The 12,362-nt window shown below is 39.7% G+C and overlaps 1 protein-coding gene across 3 annotated transcripts; it reads right to left on the bottom strand.

The window, feature by feature from the left end:
* Window positions 1–5,658: 5,658 nt before the first annotated feature.
* Window positions 5,659–12,319, bottom strand: BTF3 (basic transcription factor 3). 3 transcript variants are annotated; one of them, XM_081520847.1, is made up of 6 exons: window positions 11,965–12,319; window positions 11,560–11,628; window positions 8,626–8,739; window positions 8,114–8,315; window positions 6,992–7,048; window positions 5,659–6,095 (listed from the first exon to the last, which is right to left on the bottom strand). In XM_081520847.1, the coding sequence occupies exons 1-6, from the start codon at window positions 12,094–12,096 to the stop codon at window positions 6,049–6,051; spliced, it is 621 nt and encodes a 206-aa protein (XP_081376973.1). In that variant the 5' UTR covers window positions 12,097–12,319; the 3' UTR covers window positions 5,659–6,048. The 3 variants fall into 3 exon arrangements, with proteins under 3 accessions (XP_081376973.1, XP_081376975.1, XP_081376974.1); XM_081520849.1 differs by having other exon boundaries at window positions 12,204–12,319; XM_081520848.1 differs by lacking the exon at window positions 6,992–7,048.
* Window positions 12,320–12,362: the final 43 nt, after the last annotated feature.

The following is a 12,362-nucleotide window of genomic DNA, read 5'->3' as shown; positions in this document are numbered from 1 at the left end:
GCCCCATTGCTTCACCTTAAAGCTTCATTTTTACAATCCAGGGAGCAACACCCATTCATCAAAAGCCTGTTGCTCAGAGATCGAATTAGATACTGTAGACAGGAAAAGCACCACTACAACTCAGAGCACACACTGGAGGGCGTGCCTTTCACACTGAGGTAAGCATGGACCACAGCTGGCTGATTTACCCCATGCCCCCAGCCCGAGACTCCACCCCAAGATGAAGACCAGTTTCCCCTTTGTGTTTGTGTGCTTTGCTACAATACAGCAATGCTGGCCTCCCACCAAGCAGCATCTCTGGATTTCCTGCCTGGCATTCCTTGTGCTCGTAGTGCTGGCTGCTGCGATCAGTCTTGGGATCACCTTCGGGATACCTGTAAAACCTGCGAGTATGTCTCCCCGCTAGGTGATGGAGCTGTCAATAATCCACACAACCAGCCAGAGCAGATTTATCCCTCATATATTTCCAGAATGAGTGAGTCTCCTGATGTGGCTAATAAGGAGTGAGTCCACGTGCTGCAGGCCAACCATGGCTCTGGACACCCAGCACAATATTTCATTCCTGTCAACCATCTTGTGAGGTGGTTGCTGTTATAACCATGAAGAACAGAGACTTGGGAGAAGTTAGGTGACTGGCCCAAGATTATACAGCTCGGTAAACCGACAAGCCAGGGTTGCAATCCAGGTCTGACCAATGCTGAAGCTTCCGCAAGTGTGGTCTCTGTCTTCAAGGAGTTTCTGCCACATTTAGGGAGACGAGGATACAGTGGTGAACATTTTATCCAGTGTTAAATGAGGTTGGGTGGGGTGACAAATATTGTTAGCAATTCAAGTGAGACTAGCTACAATCACAGTGCCAAGCATCTCATGGATTAAGGGATATACACACAGTGGTGTTACCTGCCTCTTAATTATTAGCCTAGTCCGACTGTAAAACTTTCAAGAAGCAAAATACGGACAGCCTGAAGTTCATGGTCACAGATGCATACCTTAACATCCAGTACTTGTCTCATAAATCCTCCAGACTTGTCATATCGACAGTGTCAAACAGCTTCACAGGGCTGGGCTTCTTATGTGGGGACCTCACTGCTCGCTTGCCCCCCTGCCTGCTTTGTAAAGGCTGGCTGGACTGCAGTCATGGTGAAGATTAGTCTGCTATCTGTTGTGGTGAGGTGCATAGACAAGGCAAATTAAAAAGCAGTCACCAGCAACTCATATCTAAAGTACAGAATTACAATTAAAACATTATTAATGAATGAATGCTTCTATTAGAAATAACGTGTCTACATAGGCCAAATGCCCAGCAGTCTCCCACAAAACTTTATATTCATGTTCCCCAATCAGAAGACTTGGACATACATGGACAAGGTGTTTGATACAAGAAATGACTGTGGGGATTGTTCAGATGAATCAGGTAAAGATGAAAACATGTAATTAATGTTTTAACGGGTTCTTAGAGTTGTTATCCTTACATTTCAGTCATATAAATTGACTCACACTTAGAAATCTCCCTAAGGATGTTCACATTCACAATTAAGCAATTCTATCATTTCCAGTAGTTTGTATATTTAAACTAGGTGAGTTCTCTAGCTAAGAAGCAAATAAAGCCAGATTTAGAAAGATTAACAAAGGAAAAAATCTTGATGAACAATTCTTGCATTTCTTTGGAAATCTGGTAAAATCAAAGAAAATTCTGAATGCTTTGACTTTAAAAGATTTCTGTTTGTTTATTTAACCTTTGGCATTTCCTTGCCAGTCGTCCACCACTCTCCTCTCAAAACGCCTTCCACAGTGTTTTCCTATGATAATTTAACACTGCAAAGTACCCTGATCACTTTACAATCTGGTAAAGTGGATTACTTTAAAACCATGGTGGTAGATAAAAGATATATTGCTGGCCCCAATCAGCAATGTAAAAGACTTATCGGAAATAAAATACACTAAACATATCATACCTTGCCTTTTGTATAGTCTTCATGGAAGGCAGAAATAGAAGTGCTTCCTAGGAGTTGTATGTTATCTAACAAGGTGTTGACAACAGAAGACTAAAAGTTAAACAGATCTTTGTTGCTAGCTGCCAAATTACCAAATATTGATTCTCTTCCTTACGTATTAAATGTATAAACTCAGACGGATCCTCCTTGTTTATGTAGTGTGTCAGTATGTTTATTTTCAGGCTGATGGAGAGAGGTAGTACTCTTCATGGCTTTTCAAAGTACAAATTCTCTCTCACCCAAATATGTAGAATCTTTAACAAACAACTGCAATATTCCTCTTGGACAGTTTTTCTTAATATTTTAAACATCCAAATGGCTGTTTTTTTCCCCAACATGACATTTTAACAGTTACGCTTTTAAAAATAATTGTCTAGTTTTACAGTGCCCAAACTGTTCAGGCTGGAGATGTCATACTGTTTTCTTTGCCGACTGTGCCTGCATTCCCAGAACTCACTGCAAAGATGGCTTTCAAGACTGTGCTGATCGGAGTGATGAAAATTTATGTGAATAGAAGCTTTTTTTAACTATTATTTTGGAAAGACTAAAAACTGGTATTAATTCTGTTAAGACTTCTCCCCCCACAATATGACATGTATCTTAAAGGTGTGTGTGGGGGGGGTGGTATGGAGGGGGTTACTAAAGCACAAATCGAGGGTTATGTAACAGAGAACAAAATGACTGATAGAAATCAGACCCAACCTTTACTGACCTTTGGCCTGTTTTCAAACTTTAAATTTGTTTCCAGTTTTTAGAATGTAGCTTTCTGTCCTTACACAAGGGGTTATAATGACACAAGTGTACTCTAGTTCAGTTATTTCAACAAGATTTTTAATCCTGAGACTTCCCAGGTGGTCTAGCGGCTAAGACTGCACACTTCCAATGCAGGGCACCCAGGTTCCATCCCTGGTCAGGGAACTAGATCCCACATGCCACAACCAAGAGTTTGTATGCCACAGCTGAAAAAGAAAAAGATCTCACATGCTGCAACTAAGACCTGATGCAGCCAAATAAAAAAATAAAACTTAAAAAAAATATATTAATCCTAAGAATCTTCAGTTCATAATCGATGTCAATCTCTTTATTAGTGTAACCCTGGTTCAGATCCAGCTGAAAGTTAAGTTTGATTCAAAAGCAGTGGATGGCAGCCAGCAAATAGGGACAACAGCCAAAAGATCAACCAGATCAGAATCATCTGCCCTACAGCCTGCCAGGGCCTGAAATTCTTTACAGCAGGTACTAAGGTCAAAAGAGCAGACTTGGGATTGAGTCTCACCCTACTACTTATGAGCTTCCCTGGTGGCTCAGATGGTAAGGAATCTGCCTGCGATGCGGGAGACACACACACTACTACTCAAGGGGTATGTTTTAAGGGTTCCCTTAGCTGAATAATGTGACTCTTTAGGGGAGACTTTTGTGACAATCAGTAATCACAAGCTAGAATCAAGATTGCTGGGAGGAATATCAATAATCTTAGATATGCAGATGATACCCTAATGGCAGAAAGTGAAGAGGAACTGAAGTGCCTCTTAATGAGGGTGAAAGGAGAGAGTGGAAAAGCTGGCTTAAAACTCAATATTCAAAAAACTAAGATCATGGCATCCAGTCCCATCACTTCCCAGCAAATAGATGGGGAAAAAGTGGCAGATTTTATTTTCTTGGGCTCCAAAATCACTGTGGATGGTGACTGCAGCCATGAAATTAGAAGATGCTTGGTCCTTGGAAGAAAAGCTATGACAAACCTAGACAGCATATTAAAAAACAGACATCACTTGCCGACAAAGGTTGGATGACATCACCAACTCAGTGGACCGGAGTTTGAGTCAACTCTGGGAGATGGTGAAGGACAGGGAAGCCTGGCGTGCCGCAGTCCATGGGGTCGCAGAGTTGGACACAACTTAGTGACTCAACAAGATGATATACACTGTACAGTGCTTAAGATAATAATAGTCACAGGAATTGTGGGCAACTAAAGAAAAATTCTAAGGATCTGGTGGACTGTATTAGCTGAAAAAAAAAATCTGCTCTCCTTTTGTGGGGGAGGATTATACTTCCCCAATCCTCATGGCTACCAGACTTGACTATGTATGTGCCTTGTCTGGCTGCCAAATTTGTTAATGATTTGTGTCACTTTCCAACCTCAGTTTGAAGAGCCAGCCAGTTGTTTGCCATCTCTTTTCCCTGTCCTGAGACTGGTAACACTGATTAAAGGCTGTTTTGGGTATCAAGTGGAGCCCAGCCACAGGCAAACCACAAACATCAAGTGATACTGAAAATGTTACAAGAAAAACCTTACTTGTCCACAGCCACCAACATACCACCAGATCCTTTAAATAATGGACAGAAGTAACATTTTTAGAGGTTGTTAGGGAAAAAAAATTCTCTGAGCATAGGCAAAACAGGAGTAACCTTACCGGCATCTGCTTCAAGCAGTAAGTGGCCCTGGGATAAGCCTAGCCTGTAAATCTGTTGCACATCTCTCTTTAGACCCTCTCCTGTACAGATCAGAGGCAAATAACTGCAACGATGTTCAGATAGTGGCATCTTCACACGCTCAAGTCAGCCTATTACTGCAGTCTCTTGGGGTGAGGCTGAGAACTTCTCTAAATGTGCTAGTGAAGAAAGCATGACCAGGGAGCTCATGAGAAATGCAAATCCTTGGGCCCTACCCAAGTCTTCTCAATACTCTGCCCTCCAGGCAAGCCACTGCACTTGCTCTAGCCAGTTACATACAAGAAGTGATATGTGCAACAGCTTTAAGAGCCAGCACGTGACCCATCCTCTTCTCTCTCTGACAGATGGAGGCTGCTTCATCAGTCTGGGACCAGGAGTATGTAGCACAGCCCAATCTGACCAAGTCTGGAGACATGTACTTATGTTTTATAATTTTGTAAACCACTGAGACTTTAGTCCTAGTTACTGTAGCAGCACATCTTAATAGAAATACAGTAAGATATGCAAGCACTTTTCTCATAGCATCTCATTTTTGTGAGTTAACTAATAGTGACTTTTAGATACAGCTGTATAATAACTTCAAATGGTACTTTCAAATTGGTATGGAAATTTAAAATAAATTCTTATTGTTGCAAGCAGAAACTAAGGTATGATTGCTAATACAATTTTTAAAAAGTAGCCCTATATTGCAAGAATTTTCTGGGGTAATGGAACTGTATTCAGTACCCTGTTGTGGCAGTCAATTACATGTTCAAATTCTTAACAACTGTCAATTTTACTCTATGTTAATTTTAAAAGTAAAAAAAGTTTAAGGAAAAAAGTATTCATTTAAAGTGTTATCACTTTAGGAAGACAAGCTGACACTCCTAACACAACTTTTTTTTTCAGGCATCTTAGAGAATAACTACCTAGAAGGGAGCGAAGAAATTAACTGGTTTTTTTGTTTTTTGAAGTAAACCTCAGTTGTATCTACAAAATGGAGCTACCAGTCCCTACTTCCTAGATTGAGAATTAAATGAAAGAAAAGTATTGTAATACATATAAGGCACTTAGTATCTTTACAACACAGACAATATTAAGAGAAAAAACTCCACTCACCCACCAGAGAATATTTTCTTATAACTACACCCATCACAAACCATGGAAGCCCAAGACCCACTGGAGAAAAAAGTTTTCAAACGTAAGAACTTTATACCACCACTGTTACTTATTCTGTCATTTTAAATCTTTAATCACATTCCATTCATGATTATCAGTCATATTACATGCCATGATTAGCTTTCTATAAACAATTTTGCCTGCTGTGTACAAATTGGTATTAATGAAATAAAAAATAAAACCATATACTAGGCAAAGAATTTTATTTATCTTTGTCTCAAATTTTATTCTTAGGCTTCTTCAGCTTCATTAGCTGCAAAGAATGAATTGTATATAAGCAAAAACTGAAAAGAGCTGCAGTGTCCAGGGGCTTAGGCTTAAAAATATTAGAGATCTAGATTTTATCAGATCCATAAACAAAATTTTAAAAAGCAGTCATAATATAAAATAGCAGCTCCCAGTAACTTCTTCAAGATTTATCTTCTTCAGAAGTTAACTCAATTCAGTTTGCTTCATTCTTGGAAGCCTCATCAAAATTCTCCACAAGATCTAGGAAAAGGAAAAAGACAAAAGAGAAACTCAGAAAAAAGCCAAGTCTACAAAAATAATCATCAGTTGTTAAAAAGGAGATAGGGAAATGCTCTCAAAATACATCCTACAGTTAAATTAGGATATATATTAAGACATTTTTTATTTCCAATGAAGCCACTAACCATTCGATATATTTTGAAGTGTATAATTTGACATATAATTAACACAAGGAAAAGAGGGATATATTAATTTTCAATGACACAACTACTATGCTTGAAGAATATATATGCCCTCCCCATTCCCACCCCACTCTAAGAATTACAGTTTAGCAATGTAATATATTAGTCTTGTTAGGGCAGAATCAAAGAATACCACTACACAATTTGAAGTTTTCCTGGATACCTCAGGACACCTGCCTATGCAAAGTAGTATTTCTGAGTCTAGGCAGTCTACTGCCAATATTTGTTTCACAACAAAGTAAATTATCCAGTAACAGCCAGGATAGAAAAATGCCTCATTATTGCCAAACAAGTTTTTCTGCTGATTTTAGAGTGATTATATACCAAGATATTTCTACAACTTCTTCATGCCTTCTCATACATCTATGGATCTCATACGTCAGTGGGAAACACGTGATTTGTGATCTTCTACAAGTAGCTATTATACTGAGGTTACAACATACATACCTATTAACTCAATATTTAAGGTTAGATACCTTCCTGGGATTCCAAACAGAAAAACCAAGCCTAGAAACCTAACTTCCAGCTGAATAACACCGTGTTATTTTTCTCATTCTCCCTTTACCCCACTTTACCCTATGACCCACCTCCCCAGGTAATCTTTCCTGTGGTGCAAAGATTCTTCGTTCTCCCTTGCTAAGATTCTCTAGTTTAACCACAAGTGAAGGTTCCTACCTGGAACTTCATCATCATCCTCCTCTCCAGTGGCAAGTGGTGCTTTTCCATCCACAGCTGTGAAAGAAAACATGAGTGTTCAATAAACATTAACCAGGAGAACAACAGATGAAAGGTCAAATGCTGTTAGGTTTATGGTGACATGTGGGATTTCATCTATAATACTAACAACAACACGATAGTTTGATGTCCACAAATAAGCAAGAATACTAGTACCAGCCAACACGCCGAATTCCAAACCCATCCTTTCAATCCCGCTGACCTACAACAGGGTAAAGGTAAATCCGCATACCAAAAAACCTTCACTGAAGTGAAAATAAAAAAACCAAAAAACTAAAAGTGCCTTTGGCTGATAAGCCTCCACTTTCCTTTTACTAAACAAGAGAGTGAACTACACTTGAGAGGTGAGACCTCACAGTGCTAGCCGTGTACAATCTTCCATGGCATCCTTCAAAAGCCTACCTCAGCTATGACAGCAGGCTTTTCAGCAAGACAAGCAAACACACACACACATACAAATTGATTAAAGCAGAGTGAGCAAACATCAAGAAAAACATGGATGACTAAAATAGCAGGTCATATAATAGATCTATCTTGATTCATTATTTCCACTGCTCAAAATTTTAATCAGAGGCCTTCAGCATAAGGTAGCTATCCCCCTTATGTACACCTATTCAACCACGCAACTTTCTGCTCTAAACAGAATCCTCATTACACCATAATCCAGAATAGTGGCAAGCCAATTCTTAAAGACTATTGGCAATACCAGGTGAATTTGTAAAACTAAAGATTATATTTTAATATACTTCAATCTAAACTGCCATTCGTTTTCAAAAAGTCCTCATTTCCAGCTAAAAAAGGTAAAATTTTTAGTCTCTGATCCAAAAGAGAAAGCTAGTAGAAAAAACATTTCACTTAATCAAGTATAATGATTGTAGCATACTAGATAAACTACCGAACACACTAAGAACACCGGCTTAAAATCAATATAAAAATTGATATTCTTTAGAGGAAAGTTTACATTTCTAAATTTAAAGATATTCATACCCATTTGCCTCATAAATTTTAGAACTCTACTGGTAAGTCAGTAACCCTGGGCAAAACCGCTACTAGCAAACTCACATTGTTTGGGCAGAGCTTCAGCAAGTCTCCTTAAACTGGTCAGACTGTCGGCACCAAGTTGGTTTAAGATGCTGGGGAGCATTTCTGTCAGTTGCTTTGTCTCGGCGTGGCCTGTAATGGTGAAAGTGTTTGCTGCCAGAGATGCCTGAACTTTAGGGTTGTTGAAGTGGATCACTGTTCCTTGATTTGTGAACATATTCACCTAAAAAGAAAAAAAAAGTTAAATTAGCAACACCCATCAAAATCTCTTTAAAACTGAACATTTTATTAAGCAAAAGCAGAAGTCTAAGTAACCTGTATTTCACTGTACTGCAGAAGCCAAAATCCTGCCTGAAATGGAAAGTATGACCTAATCACTTTACACTTAGCAATCTCCCTGACATTAATCGAGTACAAACATATATTTTAGAGATGGAATTCTCTGCTGGAAGTAGAGTCAAAAATCACAAATGCACCAACAATAGTTTTTAGCCAAATCTTAATTTTGTGAAGAAATAAAATTTGACTCTTACCTCTTCAATACCAGAGATATTGTTTACCCCTAACTTCTTTAAAGAGAACTGAAGTTTTTTGTCATCTGCTGTGGCTGTTCTATGAACCACCTTCTTCTTTCTGCGAGCAGTTCCCTATTGGAGGGAGAAAAAGAAAGAATACAGCACATGTTTATGCCACAAGAGGCATTTTCAAATGGACAGTTTCTAATTCCTTTCTGACCTCTCAATCTGTGTTAAGAAAATTACCATAACCACAACCTTTTCTGCAGTGAGTAGGCATATTAAGGCACTGATGAAAGCCAAAAGAGGGGAATGAAGAAAATTGCCTACAAATCCTTCATAACTTTTACACTTCTAGTTTTGTCAGATATAAAGGAGTGATTTTTCCCAAGTTTTACTTTTTTACATTATCTGCTCTAGAAATTATCTGAGGTAGCATGTGCCAACCTTAATTAAGCCTCATTTAGAAACTCCATGTCGATAACCATTATTTAACTGTTTTTATATTAAAGAAAAACCAACATTCATTAATATTCACAGACAAGATCCTAAAATACACAAGTCTATATATAGACTTCTACAGCACCCAAGAGCAAAATCTGAAGTTCTTAACTTACCAGGCCCCTACACAATCTGCCCTGCCCCTACTATGACACTCTTGACACTACTACACACACACTTACCTTCAGCCAAGTAAACCTTCTTGCTGTTCCTTAAATAGGCCAAATATGCAAACAGGAGCCTCTGCATGTACTGTTCCTTCTAATATTTGCATGACTCCCTACCTCACCTTCAGATCTCTGCTCTTATGTCACCAAACCTGAGTGGCCTTTCCCAACCAACCAGTGAAAAATAGAAATTCCCACTCATTTTCTATCTATCCAGGTTTTTCTTCAATCTAGTAGAGTACAGTATCTGACCTCACTGAAGGCATACAATTTGATGAATGGATAAAATACAGTCTTCAGGAAAACTTGCCTCCTGTACATTTATGCCAAATCTCCAAAACCCCTCTTCTCAAAACTCAAGCCATCATCTCTTCTGTGTCTTCCCCAAACTGCAGTTAACCAAATCATCATGATCTCTGTATTTTGAAAATGCTTCTATTTCACTACGTATATTACACTATGAAAAGTTTCTTACTTTTTCAAAGATGCCTATCCCCCCACAAGGACTAAAATCCCCCTCTAGCGACTTTCAACTTCTTAAATTTTATACTCTCAGGATTGAGCACTACTAAAGCCTTAAACAAACCATAGTGTACCTGAAGAAAATATCAATAGCTACAAAAAATACGGGTTATGAAACCCCTCAAAAACCTTTAAGAATAAACAATATCTTGAAGTGGTCATGAAAATACCCTGGTTTCCAAAAAATTCTCTCTAAAATACATCCCAAAGAATTACATAAGATTCTAAAAACAAAACCAGTCCACATTCTTTACGTTTCACACTCTTGACATTCAATTTTTACTTAAATAATTTATTATCAATGCTCTGACCAGATACTGAAAAAAAGGGCCTTCACAGGCTTTACCTAAAAATACCTAATGCTTGCAGACTTCTCTAAAGCAACACTAACTCATCTAATTTCACACACCAAAGTAGGTTTCTTAAAAGGTGAAGAAAATGTTTCCACATTACAATGATGACAGAAAGTCTTCCTATATTAACAATTAAAATTTAATCCTACACCAGCCTTAAGAATCTTCAACTTTCCTTTACCTTAGAATCTCTTTCACAAGTTAAAGACTAATGATAAGGTTAACAACAACAACAACAACAAAAGGCACACAAGCACATTATTCACATGACTCTTCTGAAGCCTGCACTAAATTCCAGGAATGATATTTAACAACCTATAAGAGCACCCAAACACTGACCCACGAGGAATGAGTCTTCTTGGCACCTGAAGGTCACATCTAGCTTATAACAACTGCTAAAAAGAAGAAACACCTGCTACTGTTAATGGGTAGGTGCTGATCTTGAAAACCAGCTTTGGGGGAGGGGAGGGGAGGATTAGGATACTTTCATTGTTGGCAAAATCAGTACTTAATAGACTCTACTTGAAGTCAAATGCTTAAAGTGGGAAAAACTAATAGATAATAAACTTGTAGCATGGAAGCTTTATACAAGTTTTACCAAGTAAAGACATGTTCTGTTTCAACAGGCTACCACACCTTGTTAAGCACTAGGAATGTGCTAACACAATGCAAAATAAAATTCAGTAGACCTCTAGTAGCGTGAACTTCTTATTTAAGCAAATTAGAAAATCTAAATCTTACCAAGTTCAAAAAAGAATCCCTTTGAAGGGGACCAGCAGCCACCAGAAAAAATCAATTAACCAAAACCTGATCATTTAAAAACCTGCTACTCATCACTCCCATTTCCTCAGTTTTAGTGTAATTAAAAGTAAAAATGGAAAGATACCTACATAGGTAATATTTCTAAATCCACAGTCATTGCTCTTGCACTCCTATGCAATGTACCTATAAGAATGACATCTTCAAATACCCCAGAAAATACACAACTACTCTAGATTGCATTTAGCTAAGAAAAGGCTACAGAAACGTCTTAATTTACAAGTGACCTGAACTTCCAACTATTAAGTACAATTATCCAGAGCCATTTGAAAAGATAGGTGAAACTTAAATTCAGCTAGTTTTAGTTGTTTATGAAAAAAATTCAAGCACTGACTTTACACAACTTAGGTTATAAAGTCAATGACAAAACAAGCCAAGGGTTTAAGGGCCACGTGCTGACCTAACTGAAATGATACATAGACTACATTGTATATATAATTTAATTTCTGCCATTCCCTTCACACGATTTGCTAGTTCGGTGAAATGCCCTCTCGAAACAAAGTGACAAGTCAGTTATATTAGAAATGCAAAAGAGAAAAAACCTAAACCACAAAACTTCAAAACAAAAAACCCCAACTATTTAAACTTACTTTCCCACCAATGCGCACTTGTGCCTGCAGTTTGGCGAGTTTCTCTTGGTTCATGATAGTTTCTTTCATCTAGAAAAACAGGAAACCCTCAGCGAGGAAAGCTCTAGTTCACTCCAGCATTCCACGCTCGTTATTTCCCAAGACACCAGCAGAATAAATGTCCTACACAGGCGGAGGCCTGGATCCCAAACCCACCCCGCCAAGCTCCCGAATTTCAGTTTTCGAGGGAGCCCAAAGAGCACCCGCTTTCCCATCCCACTCCCACAACACCCCGGCTCCTTACAAGCCCAGAGAAAGGGCTCTAATCCACGCCTGATCGCCCCCACCCCCACCCCCGGCCCCGGCCTGGCCTCGGCCTAGCCAGGGCCTGCCCTGCCCGGCCACTCTCCGCAAGCCTCGCGGTACCTGAGGCTCCTGTCCTCGGGTTCCGCCGGGAGGTGGAGGAAGAGATGCCGCCGCCTCGCCCCCAGGGCAGCCGCCCCTGGCCCGACCTCGACCCCGAGAGTCAGCCTGAGTGGGTGCGCCTGTCCGTCGCATCGCCTTTCCTCTCCTCAGCCCTGTCCCTCCCTGTCTCGCTCCTTCCGGGAACTTCCCGCCCCCGTTCCCGTCCGCCTCCCACGCCGGCGTCCAGAGCCTTTTTGTACCTTGTTGGAGCGGAAATGGGGCCGCGCGGGGGACTAGGGTTGACGCTCAGGTGGTCTCGGGCAGACCAGCTGAGGTTAGGCTCACACACGCGGGGACGCAAGATGGCAGCTAGAGGGAGGCCGGAAGTGACGCAACGCCACTTCCTTCAAAAGTCAGGA

This window comes from Giraffa tippelskirchi, chromosome 8 (genome assembly GCF_054371585.1).
Source record: "Giraffa tippelskirchi isolate mGirTip1 chromosome 8, T2T-mGirTip1v1.2.pri, whole genome shotgun sequence".
Lineage (NCBI taxonomy): Eukaryota > Metazoa > Chordata > Mammalia > Artiodactyla > Giraffidae > Giraffa > Giraffa tippelskirchi.
Note: the sequence above shows the minus strand (reverse complement) of the source record. Positions and strands in the feature narration are given on the sequence as shown.

Excerpts from the sequence above, each read along its gene's own strand:
- BTF3 (XM_081520847.1), bottom strand. The coding sequence starts at position 12,096 with ATGCGACGGACAGGCGCACCCACTCAGGCTGACTCTCGGGGTCGAGGT. Across the intron at positions 8,740-11,559 it reads AAGTGCGCATTGGTGGGAAA|GGAACTGCTCGCAGAAAGAA; the intron begins GTAAGTTTAAAT and ends TCCCTCCAATAG. Across the intron at positions 8,316-8,625 it reads ATATCTCTGGTATTGAAGAG|GTGAATATGTTCACAAATCA; the intron begins GTAAGAGTCAAA and ends TTTTCTTTTTAG.